Consider the following 21,633-nt stretch of genomic DNA (forward strand, 5'->3'; position numbering starts at 1 on the left):
TTTTTTAGTGTATTTTTTAAAATCTTTAAAAAAAATTAAGACACTCTCAGTCTACCCCTTAAAACTTTGTAAACATTGCAACGTCTCCGGGTGGGCGGGGCTTAGCTGCCTGGAGCAAAAAGAGGCGTTCCTTCTATTCTGGCAACCAAAAACACAACAAGACGACATTTTTAAGTCAAAACCTCAAACTTTTAGCGCGCCTGCTATGAGTTCCTGCTTACGTTTTGCCTCCAGCCGGAGCGGTGACGTCACAGTGACGTATGTGATTAGGGGGAAAATGTAAGAAATTAAATGAATGCACAGCAGACTCAATGCATAATGCATTTATTATTCACCATAGAGATGCAGTTAGCAGGTTAATCAGTATCTCTCCTTTATGGTTAAAATGGGTCTTGAAATCAACGTTATTCACTTGAATGATGCCATTTTCACTCTTTCAGTCCTTTATTAATACACATACATGGTATTATTTCCATAATACAGTTGTGTTTTCAGAAACAACAGATAAGAAAATAAAAACTTTATTGTGTTTATGTTGGTCCATATAATACCAACAGACATAAACACAGCAATTGTAAGAACATACTCATTTGGTGAAGAACAAAGATACAAGACCCAATCAAAAAACAACAAACTAACAAACAAGCAGATTCAGATAGTGTAGTGAAAACCTTCAATGGGAATCTCAGAGTTTCACAATAAAACTCCTCTCATGTCACACAACGCACTGCTTGAGGCCTCCCGAACGAAATCCGAATTCCAGTTCCTGAAAGGTGATCTGCTTTGTGCTAGTTAATAACAGAAACATAAAAGGCGACGGTGCGTTGATTTTAACCGGTGATAAAAGCAGCAAAGCCGTGATTACTCAGAACACAAGGCCAGCTCTGTGCTTTTCACGAAAATCTGGGAGGAGCATCGTGTCCTCCATCACGGAGAGCCACACCATGCTCGCCAAAGTCAATACTGAACCCAAGACATCATAGTTCCAGAACACCCTGCATTAACTGTCAAATTAATTAAAACATTACATAATATCTTTAAGCAGAAAACTATATTTGCCAAAGTCATTATCATTCGGTGCTATTAAGTGATCTTTTCGGGCTTTGGCAAGTTTCATCAAAAGAAATTCCCTTCTGTCCTTCCACTCTTTCAATTCCTCCTCTCCGTGTGCCAGCTTACAAAGTTCCTCCTCCGTGCAAGTGCCCTTAAGGTACCTACAAGAATAAAAACCAATCCATTAGCAATGACAGCATCTCACATCCCATCAAAATGCTTTATGTGCGAGAGCCTGACTTACCACTCGCAGACTCTGAAAGTGCCCGTGGGGAAGCGATACTGCCAACAGTTCTGATCATCTTCAGAGTTGAACACTCGCTCTTTGTGCTTCTCTGAGGTTATGTGCTGTTGCCACTGCTTCTCGCTATTGCAGTTTTTCCCACACAACCAACAGTGGTTTCCAGCCTGATAAAACAGCATCATATCAAGGTTATGAGGATGGTGTTTATAAAGCAATTTATAAAAAGACAACAACCAGACAGCGACTAGCAGTGGCAGAGAGGCGCAATCTCGTTCACTTTAAATCGAAGCTTGGCGATCGTGTCAGTTGGCGACAGGAAGTGGGCGCGTCCAGGTACAGGACAGCTGAGAAAAGTTAACTTTATTCAAATAATGAACGACTTTCAGGAGCGACTACCAGTGGGAGTGAAGCAGTGAAGTTTATGTCATCGTTCTTTCACCAGTTACTCAGAGGACGCCAGGTCCGGTTACTCATTTGTTTATCAGCATTACCTGCACAAGCAGAATTAGGAACGCCTCTTAACAACCTCATAGAGATGGCTGGCACGCAACATGATGAGTTAAGTCACTTTCAGGAATAAAAAATTATTCCTAGTGATTTTACATGACAACGCTTTTAGCTAAAAATTTTTGTTTTGCATGTTCATTTACACGCCATCAGTATTTTTGGGGCCTAATAAAATGGTCTGACTAAACTGATCTCTTGAACAAATTCCTCGTCGAAAATAACAAATGTTTTGGTTTCCTAGGTAATCTATGTGTTGTTTTTTTGCTTGTTATATAAATTAACTATGTTTAAAGAACTTTGTTGTTATTTATTATTAGTGGAGTTTACCGGAAGCTACGTGCAGCCGCTTGTTTATGTTGTTACTGCTGAAACGGTCTATACGTCACTATATTTTTTATTATGTCATTTTGTAATGGCAAATTCGTAAATATTTTAGATACCTTGTCAGAAAATAATAATATCATCTAAAATAAGAAACTCAATTAAGATTATTTGTTCTATGCAAATAAAACACACATTTAAATATCAAATTTGCGTTTTTTTAATGCATTTAATACTCAAGTTACTTAAAGTTTACTTTAACCAGTGTCTCACTCTCGTGCGCTGCGCGTTAGAGGTCTTCACGGGTCCACTTAGATCCAAAAACCCAAGATCCGATCGGGTTCGGGTCTAAAAGTTTCACATGTGCCTCAGACACAGGTCGGGTACAATAATAGCAGCATCGGGTCTCGGGCAATTTAAAATGAATGTGTTTTTGCCGAACGGAACAAGACCCGAACTCTGCGTGTGTTCAATGTTCAATTCAATGTCCTTTTCAAACCTCTCATCTGTTTGCCAAGAGCGCTTGCGACCCATATGCGACATTGTGTGGCTGGCGGTAGGTTCATTTTTGTTGAGACAGACATGTCAGTCAATTTTAAATGTACATTTTAGCGGTTACCTTGGTGTCGTCATCAGAAAACGAAGTAAAACGAATGAAGCAGCTCGCCAAATTGGTTGCGAGGCCATCAGAGTTTCTTTTTGTCTGACTGCTGCTTGTGGATCTGCATAATGCACACACGTCAGTGCCGTTTACATTCTGGTCCAGTTGGGTTAAAAAAAAATTGCCTCTAGTTCGGGTCGATTCGGGTCTAATTTTCTCGGGTTTGTCTCTGGTCGTGTCTTTCTTTTAAAAAAAAAATTATTTATGCACGTCGGGTTTTCTTTGGACCCGGGAATACCTCTACTGTGAGTAGCACTTCTTTCCTCCTCCATTGTTTTGCCCCATTGTTTTTTGGGGCGTAAAACAATTTCAGTGCACTGAATTGAACTTCGATGGCTAATGATGACATAGGCTGTGTCCCAATTCAAAGGCTGCGACCTTCTAAGGACGTATTTTAAGACCGATTGCGTCACAGCAGCGCGACTTGAGAATTCAAAGGATGCTTAGAATGAATCCTTAAAAATGCGTCCTCATTTCTCCACAATGTTAAGGATAGAACGAATGGATCCTTAACAGCCGAGGATATCCCAAGATTCATTGCGCACCTGCAACGACTGCATATAACGGCTGGATATTCTAAAATAAACAATTAAAACCTTCATTAAATAAAAGTGTGTATTTATCAAAAAAAAGTTTGTCACTGTTTTAGTATTATAAGTTATGTTTTGTGTTAATATTATAATTTTTATGATGCATATATTTCTAAGGTTGATTAATTTAATATACTGTTGAATAGTTTAATCTACATCAACGTGTCATATTTTCTAAACTAAATTAATATTTTTCTGATTTCATATTTATTTTAATCATGTCCTGCTGACAGGCCCGTGCAGCAGGTGACGCCAATTATGGGTCGTCCGAAGGTTAGACCGTCTCATTTCAGTTCTCTTCGCGAACTTCTGAGGCTGCCACCTTGAAAGACCGAGTGCTCATCTTTAAGGTCCCATGCTTATAAGGTCGCAGCCCCTGAATTGGGACACAGCTATAGAGCGAGAACACGAGGACACAAGATCACTCAAGAACGCATATTGAGACTTTCTTTTAAAAGTGACATCGCCATCTACTGGTCAGGCATACATGATACAGCGTTTTTAGTTGGAGATCCCTTTGACTAAGTTGTTATCAGTAAATAAACATTGAAAAACACAAAGGAAAAACTAGTTTTTGTCAAATTGTCGGCATGTAAACACGTACCCTTAGAATGATTTTATAATGAAGATAAAGCAAGGTTATGTCAAAGAAAATAATTAACTTGAATGATATATTTTCTCTAATAACATGTTCGTTTCATACCATTTCCTCAGCATAGTCTGTGGGCATATGAATCTGTTTTCCATTCTCCCTCATAGAACTGTTGGAGGTCTCTTCACTCCAGCCCGGTCTCTGAGACTGAAGCCACATCTCATAAAGCTGTTCCATGTCTGCAACTACAAAAACAAACAATCATCATGCATGCATCCTTCTTTCACACTGTATTATAATGTTGTAATGTCCTATGATTAGGTTTTAGGATGTTTTAAACAACATTTAAAAAGCACATTTTACATTTCCCTTGGTGTGTGTGTATTAGTACATGTTAACAATATGCAAAAGGTACAAATGCCAAGTAAACGATGATGCAAGTTATCGTCTCCAACTTAAATCTTTTTTCTTACACTACAACAAACACACGGATTGTAGGGAACAGTTTACTTCCTCGGCTTGTTAAATGGGACACGACGCTTATTATCATAATTCATCCCGCATCTGACGCACAGCCTGTAAGTAGCCAATGTTTTCATAATATTGCTGGCTGTCAGATTAAAACCTCAAAACCTCAGCATCTCCAAAACCGCTACTTTTCAGGTAATGGAAAAAACGTTGCATTGATAAATATTTTAATGCAATGTTCTCAAAGTTGATGTTGTAGTTTTATATATGGGCAGACACTTGTACATGTCATTATTACCATTTTACAAATTAAAGCTTGAAGGGAGTAAATTGGTTTTTGACCAGTAGATGGAGAAGACATATGTCTGTCATGAGAATTAGCGCTTCCAATGCAGTTAGTAGATCAAAATAAAACACTGATCGTGCCTTTAAAAGACCTGCATAATCATAGCTCTTTTGTACAGACAAGCAGATGTGCACAGGATATAAACGTAAAGTTTGTTTTAAGAGTTTTCCCATAGTAAAACATTATCAATACAATGCATTACAGTGCGTTGGCATAAGACATTTAGACGGTGATATTAAAATGTGAAAATCTGTACACACCTAAAAAAAATAAAGAATACTATGTACAGAATGAGCCCAGAATATGAAAGCAACGTGCTTGAGTTTTCCTCTTATATAAAATAGTCATCTCATATAAAAAAGCTTTTTCTAATACATTTTAAAATTCATTAACATAATGCATTAAAATGTCCTAGCCCAGGTTATTTACTTGATCTACCTCCTAAGATTTTAAGTAAATATTTTCATAATTTAATAAAACATGTTTCACTCAAAAACATTTAATTTTCATCCATTTTAAAGTTTTCATTAGTAGCATTTTACATAGTTATGGTTATTATTGCCTGTTGTTGGACCTTCATCTAGTAATTTTCTTTTATTATGCAAAAATAGACAGATACGTTTTATGTACTGAGTTCTCAATTTTTGAATATATTGTATTGTTGTGTAATGGTCAATGATATGCAGATTAAACAAATAAAATATATTTTTTATTAGTAATCGATTTTATTAATAAATAACTTACATTTTATGATTTTAACTGTTCTTCATCAACTCACAAACGCCCTTGCAATTTCCTTGCAAACCACCAGGGGTTCGCAAACCCTGTCCTTTTGTCTATGACTTGACAACAAATGCCAGGTTAATAAACTTGTCTCTGTTTCTTAAATACATGAAATATTAGCTTTTAGTGTTTGTTGAGTACAGCATACAGATATGCTATACAGATATGCTATAAATATATAAATATAAATAAATATATAAATATAAATATAAATAAATATATAAATATAAATAAATATATAAATAAATATATAAATATAAAAACATATAAATATAAATAAATATATAAATATAAATAAATAAATATAAATAAATATATAAATATAAATAAATTAGGGATGCACCGAATCCAGGATTCGGATTCGGCCGAATACTGGGCTTTTTGACGGGGTTCGGGTTCAGCCGAATCCTAGATTTTTTTTTCCACCGAACCGAACCCTTGGCTTGCGCTACGCTGGTCGACGTCACGCGGCCGTTGATTACACACATCGGGTGCAGACGTGGAGATGAGCTTTTTCTTTCGGTGAGCCTTAGGAGCTGGACACACCAAAACTTTTAAACACGGCTGAAAACGCATTGAGGACGCCGAATGTCAGCTGTTTTTCAGCCGAGCGCTTTGTAGCTGTGATACTTCAGCTGTGAGCCGGTTGGTTGCTGTGGTAATGTCCCGCCCCTCCTCCATTGTAATTGGATGGCCGTGTGAAAACTGACATTGACGAGCGGAGCTTCTTACTCAAAGTTAAATATAGTTTTCAGCGCGGAGCTGCTTGCTTATTGGAAAAACGAGCGTGTCGCAACGCATCGCTTTCATTATGCATAGGCTTATGGTAATTGTCAAAATAGTTTTTCCAACTTGTCATCCTGGCATAATGTAGTTAAAATTAAATAAAATGAAAAATACACTGCTGTGGACGTTGTTTACTTCATTAATGTGTTTTACTGTGTTAATGGAATAAGGATGCGAGTAGGAGTCGGTAGTCGGTTTCGTATTCGGCCGAATCTTAAACGGTGGATTCGGGATTCGGCCGAACCTAAAAAAATCTGGATTCGGTGCATCCCTAAAATAAATAAATAAATATATTTATCTTTGCATTACAAACATGCATAGATCACACATTTCTGACAGAGACGCTCCAAAATGTGTGCTTCAGTTTATTCACTGAAGAGACGGGGTGGAGTTACGAGGTTTTACCGACAGTTTCAGGATCCAATGGAGTTTCGAGGTAAAAAATACATAAATTACATAATTTGCAAAACCCACAGGCAGACATAAGGGTTGATAGAAATGATTTATGCAAAAAAGTTAAAAAAAATTTGAGATATCATTGTCAGATAGCTAAAGGATTTGTTAGTCAAATTAAGTTATATTAACTTACTATTGTTGTCCTTCATGAAGGTCCATAAATCCCTCTCCTCTGTGCTGTGGGCAAACGTGCAGTTTCCAATGTACTGACACTTTTTACCAGCCGACACATGCATGCAAATCTAACAACACACAGGAGGCAAGATATATAGTGACATTCATAAATCAAACATTTTTTGTTCATATTAATTTTGGAAAATTCTATTGCTCGAACAAACATGACACTTACTTCAAACTGAGCAGGAACAGGCTTTTTTGTTGGGAGAGGTCGAACTGTTGTCCACTTCTTCCGTTCAATGGAGCTAACCAGAACCACCCGTCTCTCTTTAGACCAACTAGATAACAGGAATCGACAAAGCAGGAAATACTATCAGACACTGGCAGGAGGCGCAAAAGAGTACGGTATCAGTAAGTTAACACATAAGTCAGACTCACGGATGCCTGGCCTTGGCGCTGCAGTACTTTTTATTTTTGTCTGGCTCGATGACTTGGCCGTTTCTCCAACACTGGCTGCACACAAACTGCAACTTTAGGTTGGGTGGACCAAATCTTCGCAGGGCTGTCGGGAGCTCCTATGGGGTTAGCACAAAAGGATATTGCAAGAGATCTTTCATAGAAACGTGGACATGTGCATTATTATAACGTTATTCTACCTGAGGAGCAGCATCCATATTCCAATATTTCTGGGATTCTTGAACAATACTTTCTGCTGAAATGCCTAAAACCAAATCAAAACGGTTAAGCAATTCTGTCAGCTCTGATGTCTCATGAATCATGAAATGTGAGAGACAGCTCACCCTGTTCACTCTGCATCATCCACACTTTGAGCTCGATGAGGCTGTGGGCGTAAAAGCAGGAATCCTCACGCTGGCATCCGTAACGCACCTCATGCCTACACAGATCCATCTGGCAGAAAGGGTGGTAGGGACGAATTTTGGAGTACCTAACCGTTTTATCCTTCAAAATATGTACAAGGCACCTGAGGAATATAGCAATAACAGAAATCGGTTATTAACAAGATCTCGCATGAGATGGGGCTTTATAGCAACATACTAAAAAGACAAATAAAACGGCTTTCTGGAACAGTCCACTCAAATTAAACATTCACAACATTCCCAAATGTTTTTACTTTAAGGTCACCTAATATTAGAAACTCAATTTTATTTGTCGTTTGAACATTATTGCGTGTCGCAACCACTCTGTAATGATAAAAATCTGCCTGTGTAAATTTTAGTGGCATCTAGTGAGATCAACAGCTCACCACTTAATTTCAAAATGCATATGGTAGCCATAACATGACTAACATGATGATGTCCGAGACAACGTAGAACAGTTTGTCCGTTAAGGGCTACTGTAGAAACATGGCAGCAACTTCCATCTATTGAGACCCATAGGTAAGGTAATAAAAAGAATACAGTTCATTATGTAAGGTCTTTAATAGATGACTTCAGCAGTAACAACATAAACAAACAGCTTTGGTCGAACACACGTAACTTCCGGTAAACTTCCACAAAAAAGTCAATAGCAACAAAGTCTTTTAGAGTAGTACCGTACTTGCCGGACTACAAGCCACAACAGAGTATAAGCGCCTCATTCAAAAATGCGTCATTAGGACGAAATAACATATTTAGGTCACAGTAGACTATAGCAGAGTTCAGTTTAGCCACTAGCCAGACCATTAAACAGAGACCGGAAGTGAAGTTCCATCCAGACGAATAATTACCAGTGGTGTGAAAAACTGTTGACCCCCTTCCTGATTTTTTATTTTTTTTGCATGTTTGTCATACTTCAATGTTTCAGATCACGAAGCAAATTTAAATATTAATTAAAGATAACACAAGTAAACACAACATGCAGTAACAAAATCCAAACCCACAAGTGCTTGCCCCCTAAACCTAATAACTGGTTGGGCCACCCTTAGCAGTAACAACTACAATCAAGTGTTTGCGACAACTTGCAACATGCTGTTACAGCACTGTGGAGGAATTTTGGCCCACTCATTTTTGCAGAATTGTTATAATTCAGCCACATTGGAGGGTTTGAGAGCATGAACCGCCTTTTTAAGGTCATGCCACAGCATCTTTATAGGATTGAAGTTAGGACTTTGACTAAAAAAGTCTTACTTTTGTTTTTCTTCAGCCATTCAGAGGTGGACTTGTTGGTGTGTTTTGGATCATTGTCCTGCTGCAGAACCCAAGTTCGCTTCAGCTTGAGGTCGGACATTGTCCTTCAGGATTTTTTGGTAGACAGCAGAATTAATGGTTCCATTTATCACAGCAAGTCTTCCAGGTACTGAAGCAGCAAAACAGCCCCAGACCATCACACTACCACAACCACATTTTACTGTTGGTATGATGTTCTTTTTCTGAAATGCTGTGTTACACCAGGCGTAATGGGACACACACCATCAGTCCACAAGAGTATTTACCAAAAAGTCTTGGGGATCATCAAGATGTTATCTGGCCAAACTGAGATGAGTCCTTATGTTCTTTTTGCTCAGCAGTGGTTTTTGTCTCTGAACTCTGCCATGCAGGCCATTTTGCCCAGTGCTTTTCTTATGGTGGAGTCATGAACACTGACCTTAAAGGGCGTGTTGCAGGTTAACCACCACCGTCGATTAATGGGTACATAAATCACTCAAGATATGTATATCATTTTTTAAATGTCTAAAAAATGGTCTTAAAGACCACTTTTTTACGTTTTTGGTATTAACGTTTTTTTACGCAAAAGCCTCAGCCAGAGCCATAGAGATAGATGAGACATTTATTGCTGTTTAATACTTACGTATATAATTTGGAAATCATATATACATCATAGGAAATATATAATGTGGTATACAGCAAAGTTACCATGCTAATTATTATTTATGATATATGTGGAGATAAATAAAACTTTGCAAATCTGCTGATTTGATCCATTTATGTCCTGACCACCAGGCTAGAGATTTTTAAACATCCTTAATCCACACTTACTAGTCTATCACATATATTGTTTTGTGAAATAAAAGGATGCTATTGTTTATGCGATCATAACGAATCACACGATCATTTTATACGCAAAAGCAGTGGTCAGCAGCTGCAGGACACTCAGATCCAACCGCATACTGTAATAAACAGGCGTTCGGCAGCTTTTTACATCAAATGATGTCAAAGGCTATGCCATTTGAGGAGGAACCGCTTTTTAAATTTTTATAAATCCTGTACATGGTTGGACCTGCCGAACAGGTTGAGCACTTTTATATATTTTGTTGAGCAGAGAGGCTGCACAGTTTGACCAGCGGGCTGCGGGGACACACATCACGCGCCAGACGGTGTTGCTAATATAACTCGAAATGTATAACTATTATCAGATCGGCCCACCGCAAAAGTCCAGACTCTCCCGATTGTCACTCCGCTACTGGCTGTAAGGAAGTGAGTGTGTTTTGGTCGCTGGTCGACCCCGCGAACAGATGTGACGTGCCTCACTCCAGGATTTGACATGCTGTTTGTGCTTATGATCGCATAAAGTTACACCCATTTCAGGCAGGATCATGGACCCCCTCAAGCCAGCATGCACGAGCATGTTAATTTTTGTTTACTTTCTACACACAGTTAGGCTAACGTTATGCTATTTGGCTGTCTGCCTATCTCTCTATACTAGCCTATCCATCTGTCTGTCTGTCTGTCTGTCTGTCTATAATCTGCGCTATCAGAACTGTACTATACTCATCTCTCTATAGTCACTCTCAATGCTCTCAAGGCAGCTTTGGTAAATTCTCTCCCCAGCGTGACGTCATACAGTGCGTTGTGGGGGAAAGGAGAATCATTGCAAACTGCTGTACTTTTTCGTATTATATTCCGTTTTCTGATACCCAACAACATAAAATACAATGGATAACAGTTTAAATGTTTATCAACAACAAGCAAATTGCACAAATTCGTTGAAAAATTTAACTTGCAACACGCCCTTTAACTGAGGCAAGTGAGGCCTGCAGTTCTTTGGATGCTGTTGTGGGGTCTTTTGTGACCTCTTGGATGAGTCGTCGCTGCCCTCTTGGGGTAATTTTGGTCGGTCAGACACTCCTGGGAAGGTTTCCACTATATTATGTTTTCGCTATTTGTAGATAATGGCTCTCAATGTGGTTTGTTGGAGTCCCAAAGGATTAGAAATGGCTTTATAATACATCTCAATTACTTTTTTCTCATTTGTTCCTAATGTTTCTTTGGATCTTAACATGATGCGAAGCTTTTAAGGATCTTTTGGTTTACTTCACTTTGTCAGACATGTCCTATTTAAGTGATTTCTTCATTGCGAACAGGCTTGGCACTAATCAGGCCTGGGTGTGGCTAGAGAAACTTAACTCAGGTATGATAAACAACAGTTGAGATTATTAATATTAAAATTAGTTTCATGATCTAAAATCAGGAAGGGGGCCCGCACTTTTTCCACCACTGAAGTTATTTATTTTATATTGCATTTCTGTCAAGAGATTCTTCTAAAAGTTACACAATGCACCTTTAAATCCCTAAACCTCAACAGCCTCATGGGACAAGCTGTTGGCGTTTTCTGAGCAAATTGACTTCACTTTGCGTAGGCCATACCCACAATCATCCAAAGACCACAGTCACGTGATAATTTCTATTTTAAATATCCTTTACATAATTCGCTACCGTCCGTCCATTATAAACAATGAAGTAAGGTGGTTGTCTTATTAATAATGATTTTTTTTAATAGATTAAAGTAAACGGAGAGGGACGCATTTACGAAGACACACACACACACACAAACAGCACTTTTCCTGCACATCTCAAAAATGGGCCTTTTCAACATGGTATAATAAATGGATCTATAGGGTAATTTGTACCCGAAACATCACAGTAACATTTTTGGGGACACCCCGAGACCAAAATCAAGTTGATATATTAGATGACCTTTAATGCTGGGATCCTTATCACCCTGTCTGTGTTTTGTATCACTAAATGAACAAGATGTGTTTGCACCAATGGATCAACATCCCTAAATCAATGCTTTAAACTAAAATCTACATAGATGTGTTTGACTGTGTGCGTGCACATTACAATCAATTTGACATTCACACTGTACAGCTGTAGTCATTCAATCACTCCATCCACTAAAAAGCTCATTCACACAAGAGACGCTTACTTCTTTTCCTCAAATGCATGCTTTGTCACAGGATGAGAGCATAGACCGGGGTTGTCCTTATTGGTTTTGCTGATTATTCTGGGTTTGTGATCAAAGCAAACCTCACAGACCAAGTCACATGTTAGATATTGGTACAGTTAACGTCCCTTTCAAAACAAACATGGAAACCGAAATGCCAGTCTTTACAAAACCGGTCATTCACGTTCAATGACGAAAAAAGGAGGTGTGTTAAGTCAGCAGCTTGAAACTCAAAACACATAAATGTGATGCATATTATTATTCAGGCATTAGTCAACCAATCCGGATAAAGCAAGCCATTTAAAATCACAAAAAGCATGATTTACCTCACAAAGAAACATAAATATCCCATGGTTCTCCTGTAGGATTTTTGGAACAGTCAAATTGATCTTAGGTCTAGATCCGTACGGATCACACAGATTTTCCCTACAAATGAAGCCTTTGCGTTCCAGGGTCCAGACATCAATTTCTTCTTGGCAATAAGCAAAGGTACAGTGTCCAAGATATCTGCATTCTTCCCCATTTGCTACATCTATAAAGCAACATTTAGAAACATTTTAGTTCCTTTGGTTAAAAATCAGGGGAAAGCAAGAAAAGCTTGTGGTCTCCTGTTGCACAATTGGTGGCATGTGCACAAAGGTCACGAGTTAACACACATACTGATATAAAAACGTATGCACTGTAAGTGGCTTTGAAAAAAAGCACCAAATGCATGAAAAAGTACATGTAAATAAGAAAAGCCACAAATTACCTTTACAAATATAATAAGGCCCCATGTACTGGTTTTTGGTGGGTCTCGGGCGAATAAGTTTCCACGTTGGGAGCTCGTCATGCCTACGCCTTCCCAACAGCAAATCTTTTTTGCATTTGTGGTCCTCTAGATGGTAGGTGTAATCCAGTACTCCAGGTCCTGTGGATACAGGGAGATTAATAACGCCGAACATACAAAACATGTGGCTTTGAAAGGTCGCGTCTGCTGCCTAGCAACGTTTCTGCATGATTAACGCTTACCAGTTTTAATGTAGCATGAAGAACAGGCCTGTTTAAAATCGTGGCTATCAGCGAGTGGGTTCTTGGCAAGATCCAGCTGCGGGGGATAATCTTGCATGGATGTGCCGAAACCGGTCCCGATGGGCGGAATGCCTGGCATGGGCATGTCACTGCTGGCTAGCTGAAAGAGGAAAATGCTGATCTCAAACCAACAGAGCTTAAATCATTATGAAAATGTTACTCACAAAGAAAATAAACTTACCGACATAAAGCGATGCTGGCTAAAAGCTTGATCTGATTCGTTGTTTAGATTTAAAGAGATTAGGGGAAAAAAATAAGCAAAATTTATTATAGCTATAAGCAAAAAGCACACCCAATTCAAATTTCAGGGTGTTTGTACTTTACGAATATGACATATTATGCCTTCAAAGTAAATAAAACACCACATATGCAAATGACGTACTATAAAAACGAATTACGACTTTATGAATGCTTCAGTCTCTGCTATGATTTTGTATGTGTGGCAAAAAGTTTATTTTGGACCCGCACCATTCAGATGGTTATAAAATGGGCAACGCACCTGTCTGAGGACCTGAAATAGACAAATTATCCAATTCATCCAGAGCTGAAAATGTGTCCAGACCAAGAGAATAGGTTGAAATAGGTTGAGGCTTGTTGTAGGGTGCGGGCAAGTCAACCGTGTACTGCTGGACCACGTTCATAAATGAGTGACTTGAATGGGATGGCATGAGCAAAGGACTCTGCAGTGAACTACTGCCGGCAATACTGGTGGGTAAAGGAATAGGTCCGTCTACTGTAGGAATCTCCTTATTGGAAAAGAGACATACGTTATCATAAGTAAAAAAAAAAAACTATATCTGTATGCACTCAACACTTAGTGGTTTAGCTTACCAAAGATGACTCGGGAGGACTTGCTCTGTCCAACAGCTCATCCAGATCATCCCCGATAATATCTGCATCATAGTCTATTCGAGGCTCTGGGACTGAGTAAGAGTCAGTGGGTCTGGTCCCATTAACCATAGGCATGTGCAGGGGCATAGGTACAGGCTCTGGTTTATGGGACTCAACTGGAATGACTGGTGGCGAGATCACACCGACGAGAGGCTGAGACTCTACGTTGGCCTTCTCGCTCACAGCAGAACATACCGGCATGCTGTCTGGACCGCCTATATCCTGCGTAGACTGGCCCAATTCTACTTAATGGAAAGAGTGAGGTTGAAATTAGATGAATGCCAGTAAAATTTTTGAGGAAAAGATGAACTCTTTAAAAAAAAAAGCACTGACCCATTTCAATGTCCTCTACAGAAGAGCTTTGAGAATGCTGATAGGAAACAAAGTAACACTGTGAGGTTACTGAATGTTCTCATTTTAAACAACAGACACATGCATGACCTTGATAAGTTACCTTATCATTAACTGCTCCTGATAGGCTTGCACCAGGCAAAACATTTAAGGCAGGCTGTTTAAAAAAACAAACAAAGACAACTGATCACAGACAGCTAGTTATCTGTATAGTGTGAACTTGTGATTAACAATACCAAGCTAATGTTTCTTATATTTAAAGGCACAATATGTAATTTACAATCACTAGAGGCCACTAAACGACAAGATCCAAAGCCTCATGATACTGTGAAACAGTGTGGACCGATGGGAGTCTTCACCTTCACTGCTGAAAATAAAGTAAGGTCCACAGTGCGAATTGAGTCGCATATATCAATTGACGTATGATAATTCCCAAAATAACCATCTGCAGATTAAAGCTTTTTACGTGACAGTTTTGTGCAATTAGACTGTTTGTTTTTGCTGTAATTATGCAGCTGGATGCCAGTAACTTACTGTAGAAGATAAAGACCGAAAATGTTTTATGTTTATTTAACTTTGAACAAACTGTTGCTAGTAAATAACATAAATGTAAAATCTACAGTAAGTTACTGGCAGCTAGTTGCCAGTTATACCCAATAATACTGTAATTTCCAGAGTGGGATGCTGCGTTCAGACCAGCCACGGTAGAGGCGTCAAGCATGAGTGATTTCAATGTTAAGTCAATGTAATGACGCGTTGACGCGCGTCTGGAGGTCTCGCTGCGTGAATGAAGCTGGTAAACTCAAAATGTTCAAGCGGCAAACTAGACATGGTAGACGGGAATTTGACGCCTCAAACGCGGCTGGTGTGAACCAATGGTAAGGAAAATATATTTAGCATATAACATATTCATTTAATCAAACGTGCCTATTTATATGTTCTCCTAAACACTGCCATGATTAATAATTACTAATGTTCTTGTAACTTGTAAATCATTTTAAATTATTGTTTTTTTACATTTAAAATTATACTAGATGTAGTAGAAAGCACTATAGACAATTTGTGTGCGTGTACATTTGCAATTTTAAATTGTTCACGAAAAATACACCGCAGTAGTATTGGATCGGCAGGTATCGGCTAATTCAGAATTCTGGTATCGACATTGTAAAAGGTGGTATCGGGACATCCCCAATTTTCATGCAAGTCAAAGTCACAGGGTTCCCACACTTTAGTTAACTTTAAATTCCAGGACCTTTCAAGGACTTTCCAGGTCTAATACCCTCAAATTCAAGTACTAAATGTGGGGACACATTTCAAGTGAGAGCAAGGTTACATCGTGTTACCTTTTAAGATACATTGTTACAGTTCCCTTTTGAGGGAACTCGCGCTGCGTCACTGTGGTGACACTTTGGGGACACCTCCATGGGTAAGTGCGTATAAATGTGTATATCAAATTCAACCAATGGTGAGGCTTAATGACAAAGACAGGGTGATGCGGGAGCCAGAAAGTATATCGCTATCTGAAATATTGCCAAAGACGGCTTTACAGGGACGCAGGAAGTAAGGCAAGGGAGACGCAGCGTCTCATTCCCTTCTTAGGGGACAACAGTTACATACGTAACCCGAGACGTTTTCATGTGTCAAACACAACTATGCAAAAAAGCATTTTGGTATGAATCAACATTGGCATACAGAAGATATAAGCATTTAAAGTGAACAGTTTAGCACATGTGCTTAAAAGGCTAGAAATTTGATGATATTATCCTACACTACACAGGGAATAATATGGATTTTTTCCAGAAAACGTCTTGCATAAAATAGATTCAAGCACTTTCATTGACCTGTAACTATGGATGTATATTTCCAAAAACTTCCCAGGGCCTTAAGTTATTTCCCCAGACTCACAAATTTTCAAGGACCTGTAGGAACCCTGAAGTCACCGCTTTGGCTTTTTTGAAGGCATTGCAAGTGCCTGGCTACTTTCAGTTGTTAAAATACAAAACATGCGTGAACATCTTTTTGATAACTGAATGAGAAAAACACAATTTTACCTTGCTTCTGACATAAGCCTTACGGATTTTTAGTCCTAACATTTTGGCGAGCTCTTGTGTCATTTCCATCACATGAGTATCCTGCAAAATAAATTAATCATTAAGAATGAAGCAATACATCAGCTATTCGATCAAAACCCCCCGAAGTTAAGTGCTCTGACCTGAGGCACTGCCATTGAGCATTTAGCAACAGCCTCATATGCCTCCTGATGTCTTCCCATCTCTTTTAGACATCGAGCTTTCCGGTAAAGTGCTCTGTAGTTGCTGTTATTCATTTGAAGAGCTTGTTCACAGTCGCCCAGGGCTTGATCGTGTAGACCCTACATCAATTACCACAAACACATTACAGTGCATTTACAAACCAACCCGGAAAATTAACAGGCATCCGCTACAAAATTCACTGTATGCATGCAAGTGAATCTTACAATGTTTAAGTAGGATAAAGCACGGTTAGCATGAAGCTTCTCCTGGATCTCTGGAGAGATGTGGATATCCTCCGATTCTGCGTATTCTGCTATGTTTAAGGCCTCTGTGTATAATTCAACAGATCTCGTCCATTCGCCTTCAAGGAACACATCGTTTCCCTCACCAAACAAATTCTTCACCAAACTCCGAATAAACTCCTAGAGGCATGAATGGAGGTATATTTTAAACAGCTAATCCAAACTGCAATCAATGCTTTACTTATTATTAATGCAAACAACAAACCTCATACTGATCCTGGGTGCCAGGAAAAGGCAAGGTAGACCTACAAGGAGAAAGTGGATAAAAAGACATTTAGACTAGAGAAGAAGGGATGTTTCAGCCGTCGATATGTATTGGCCAATTTTTTTCCATCGGATTTAAATATTTGTTATAACAATTTAAATATTTGTTGCTAATTATAGCAGGGTTTTCCCAATATCTAAAGGAATTAAATAAAATATTGGAGCAAAGATGGCTTTTTCCTCTGAACAGGTAAGGCATCTACACAGAGAATAATTTTAGGGTTGCAACTTGCAAAATTCCAGGAATTTTCAAGGCTGGAAACATTCCATGAGAATTAACGGAATATATGGGAATTCATGGGAATAAACTGTAAATTTGAAAAAAATGCAGTGTAGTCTTTTTTTAAAACATTAAGCTTTAATGCAATTTAAGTTGAATACTTAAGCTGGGTACACACCAAAAGATTTCTTTTTAATCTTATCAGATTTCCAAAATGTGAGAAACCACAAACATGATGAAACAAAATCGACACTTTACCACTTTTCTTCCTGAAGTTTGTGGAGTGTCGCTATGTGGTCATGACAGCACTGCAAAAATTGACTTTCTTACTTAGTATTTTTGTTTTGTTTTTAGTACAAATATCTAAAAATTCTTAAATCAAGATGCATTTTCCTGGTGAACAAAATTACCAAAGAAAATAAGTCTAGTTTTTAGACAAAAAAATATCAAATTTAAATGAATTTGTGCTTAAAACAAAGCAAAAAATCTGCCAATGGGGTGAGAATGTTTTCTTGAATTAAGCTTTTAAGAAAAACAAACTTATTTTTAGATTTTTTTTCCTCACCCCACTGGCAGATATTTTTGCTGGTTTAAGCACAAATTCATTTAAATTTTATATTTTTTCTAAAAACTAGACTTGTTTTCTAAGGTCATTTTGCTCATTAAGAAAATGCATCTTCTGCATTACAAATCACGAATAAAGCATCATGCAAGGCAAAAAAGAGGGTGACATCTAACGTTAATCTTACGTTCAATGTTTGTGGCAATAAATATGAAAAAAAAAATTGATTCGTGGCCTTTGAAAATCGATTTTGAATCGACCACAAAATAATAATAATAATAAAAAAAAACCCATTTTGCCCAGCCTTACTTCACAGTTAACAAAAATGGCAAACAACGGGCATACAGAAATGTCACTACAATGGACTGCCTTCTTACATCTCTGATGTGTTTCTCACTTTGGATGGTACCTGCTGCGCCATGTAGTTGTTATGGTAGTTGTTATGGTTTCATCTGCTTGCTTTCTGATTGGGTTTCAGAAGCTTGGGTTTCTTTCTGCATTTATCATTATGTCGTTTCACGTGACAATCTACAGCTTGTTTGTGCGTTTGTCCTTGGGCTTCCCCCACACAACAAGATTTCTGATTTAACATGTTGAATATTTACGATTTGCAATCAGAGCGGCCCCAACATGCTTCCGAGCAAATTCAAACACTCTTAACGCACCGCCGCGCACCACAGAAAAATCTGTTAAGATAATCGGCGCAACCACGAAGATGATCGGGACTTTCCCTTGAATTGTCGTAAGGGGGAAATCGTCGCAAATTTAGCAAGGCATTTTGCCACCAAAATTTGAGAGTGTGCCACTGAATTTTACATCCAGTCGCACATGTGCGCCCAGTAAATTTTACCTTTTTTTTGTGATGTGACACTGAATTTGAAAACAGCACTTTCTGCATTTATCATTATAAAATATAAAAAATTGTAGAAATTAAATTACTGGCAACTAGCTGCCAGTAACTTACTGTAGATTTTACATTTATGTTATTTACTGGCACCAGTTTTTTTTAAAAGTTAAATGAACATGAAACATTTTCAGTCTTTATCTTCTACAGTAAGTTACTGGCAACCAGCTGCATAATTACAGCAAATTTTTTACAGTGTATTTTTAGTAGAAATGTGAATATTTGGTTAGCATTTTGATTTACGGTGTGTGCCCCTTAATTTTCCTGTTGCGCCCCTAAAATTTTCAGTTGGGGGCCACTGTGCTCCTAGTAAAAAAAGTTAGTCTGGAGCCCTGTTTAGCCCGATTATCTTGTGGTGTGTACCCGGCTTTACTGAAGGGCCATTGAGGCCACACTCCCTACATGTACTTGCATTCTTCCATAAAATGCAGATTATTTCTTGAATCCTGCACACAAAATAATGTCAAAATGTCCATCTTTGCTTGCATAAATTTGTTTAAAACTTCCTTGTGCTGTGTGTAAGCTAGTGTGCAACAACATTATATCATTGTAAACACAAACACACTGAGAAAACATTAAGTTGAGATGCTTGTCTGCCTATGACCAAACAAAATGCTTATTTATACATTTTTTATGTGATATAAATTAGCATAAGTTAGCATAAACAAGCTCTAAAGGTTGTCATACTCGTATTTTATTACATCGTATCTTACTTTGTGTCTTACGATGTTGACTTGTGTAATGTTTAATAGATCCAACCCATGTTTCATGTAAATAATTTGATGATGCAGCAATACCCTAATGCTTCTTTTTAAACTTTGCTACTTTAAAGCAAGATAAAAAATACGTTTAGGCAATGGCTGTTTGTTAAAACCGGCATCTGCAAAAATCCCATTGGAGCCTCCCTAATTTAAACATTTAACAATGAAATTAAATGAGTTTAAATGACAAGTACAAAAAAGGACAATTTTGTAAAGAAAACACATGATGATTTGGCTGTGACAAGGCTTCATGTAAATTATTTTCCCAAAGTGTTTGAATTGTATTTACATTCTTATCTTCTTACATAAATAAGTCACAAGTAAATGATGTCAAGCTCAAACTATTTATACTCCATTTCTTCAATAACACAACCTAAACCCATTGTACAGCCTTCAAAAAGGCATTCGTGCTCAGGCCTTACCAGACATTATTTTATATAAAGCCAAAAACCTACTGAATAAACTGTAGTCCCTTCTGAATGTCCTGCCACCGGCTGCTTCGGTCCTGGCATGTGGCTGACATCTTCCCATACGTGTGTAGGACTCGACTATGGTAGCAACCTAGGATGAAGTCGATATGTAAATCAAGCACACACATTGATTTGATGCAGATTCAATTGAGCATTAGAAATGAATATGCGTCTCGCGGCGGAATGCGAAACCTTTAATGGAAATCCTTTCCTGTTCCGCTCCCAAAACCAACCAACGACGTCTCGTTATCTAGATTTCTAACTAACGTTACGGGCCGGCGATATGGCGTTATACACAATACAATAGCATAATAAAACATTTGACTTCCTTAACTTTAGCCCAACATGGAATACATGCGCATACCACTTGTATGAGAGGCGGCGTCTGATGATGACTTGTTTAAACAGATGGAAACTTCTGACGCTTTTCAGACTAATCGCCGTATAGAAACACCGTCTGTGTCTCAGAATCGTGTGTACTTTACATTTGAAAGTTTAAACGCACATTTAATGCCCAAATGAACTATCAAGCAGATGTTGAAACACGTTCTTTGTGTACGCAAAGATTCATCACAAATTTGATGTACATTTCAGATGACTATCAAGGGCGCCTATTTTCTATCAAGTTAGGACATATGCTTTTGTGTTTTAGCCTGATGGTTGGCCACGCAACTATTGTGCTACATGGCCAGTCGCTAGGTAGACTAGCACGGTAGCATTTTACCGCGCAACTGAGCCATGTCGTCCGGCTAAACCAGCGTTCACCCGAACATATTTATGCCAACATATCCACGGTACTGTCTTTAAAACTCACCTCAGAGATATTAGTGGTCAATATAAAACAGAGCTCTTCATACAAACTAATATTTTCACGTGTCCGTCAATTCAGTCTTGCCTATGGGCAACGTCATCTTCTTCATGACGTTTTGTTCACTTTTTGGTTACTGGTTACAAATGGTTTGAGCGCCCCCTGTTAAACGCACACGAAAACGGCGCACAAGAACAAATCGGCTCATGGCATCAAAGTACCGCGAGAGTGATTCTAGAGCTCAACTTTCTCGCGGTAATATGATGTCATAGATAATCAAACTGCGCAGCGCTGCATACAGTCGAAAGGCCTGACGTAAACCGTGCAGTCAAATTCTTTTGGCTTCAATTTTTTCCATCCCTGACTTTATTTTAACAAAATACATTTTAATAAATGAACACTTTTTCCAAAGAGTGAAAGTAAGCAGGATTCGAGACCGTCAATCAACGTTGTGTCTTATGTGTTACAACGAAGAAAATGTGTTAGATTTAAACAACCTAAGGGTGATTAGCCTACCATAACACAATTGAACAATCCCTTTCACCATGTATTAAAACTATATGAAAATAGGCTTATTTTACAATGCACAAAAACAAGGTTTAATTTGACAAAGCGTGCAATAATAACTCATATGGACGAAAAACGTTTACTTAACAATTATCAGAACAGAGGAACGTTTAAACATTTATT

The 21,633-nt window shown here is 38.3% G+C and overlaps 1 protein-coding gene across 1 annotated transcript; it reads right to left on the bottom strand.

Moving 5' to 3' along the window:
* Positions 1 to 308: 308 nt before the first annotated feature.
* On the bottom strand, positions 309 to 21,108 carry zc3h7a (zinc finger CCCH-type containing 7A). Its single transcript, XM_055190247.2, has 23 exons — positions 20,950 to 21,108; positions 20,121 to 20,226; positions 17,160 to 17,199; positions 16,877 to 17,074; positions 16,613 to 16,771; positions 16,452 to 16,532; positions 14,504 to 14,557; positions 14,383 to 14,419; positions 13,990 to 14,291; positions 13,658 to 13,904; positions 13,340 to 13,371; positions 13,099 to 13,258; positions 12,839 to 12,997; positions 12,414 to 12,619; positions 12,070 to 12,170; positions 7,725 to 7,906; positions 7,581 to 7,645; positions 7,363 to 7,499; positions 7,157 to 7,262; positions 6,941 to 7,049; positions 4,080 to 4,213; positions 1,298 to 1,461; positions 309 to 1,214 (listed from the first exon to the last, which is right to left on the bottom strand). Exons 2-23 carry the CDS (start codon positions 20,186 to 20,188, stop codon positions 1,025 to 1,027), a joined length of 2,931 nt encoding a protein of 976 aa, XP_055046222.1. The 5' UTR covers positions 20,189 to 20,226; positions 20,950 to 21,108; the 3' UTR covers positions 309 to 1,024.
* Positions 21,109 to 21,633: the final 525 nt, after the last annotated feature.

Source organism: Misgurnus anguillicaudatus, chromosome 19 (assembly GCF_027580225.2).
Source record: "Misgurnus anguillicaudatus chromosome 19, ASM2758022v2, whole genome shotgun sequence".
Taxonomy (NCBI): domain Eukaryota; kingdom Metazoa; phylum Chordata; class Actinopteri; order Cypriniformes; family Cobitidae; genus Misgurnus; species Misgurnus anguillicaudatus.

What these genes read in the sequence shown, in the direction of transcription:
- zc3h7a (XM_055190247.2), bottom strand. Translation starts at nt 20,188, where the DNA reads ATGTCAGCCACATGCCAGGACCGAAGCAGCCGGTGGCAGGACATTCAG. An exon ending in CAGGAGCAGTTAATGATAAG is followed by an intron (nt 14,420 to 14,503) that starts GTAACTTATCAA and finishes GTTTCCTATCAG; the next exon opens with CATTCTCAAAGCTCTTCTGT. An exon ending in CTTCATGAAGGACAACAATA is followed by an intron (nt 4,214 to 6,940) that starts GTAAGTTAATAT and finishes TTGTTTTTGTAG; the next exon opens with TTGCAGACATGGAACAGCTT.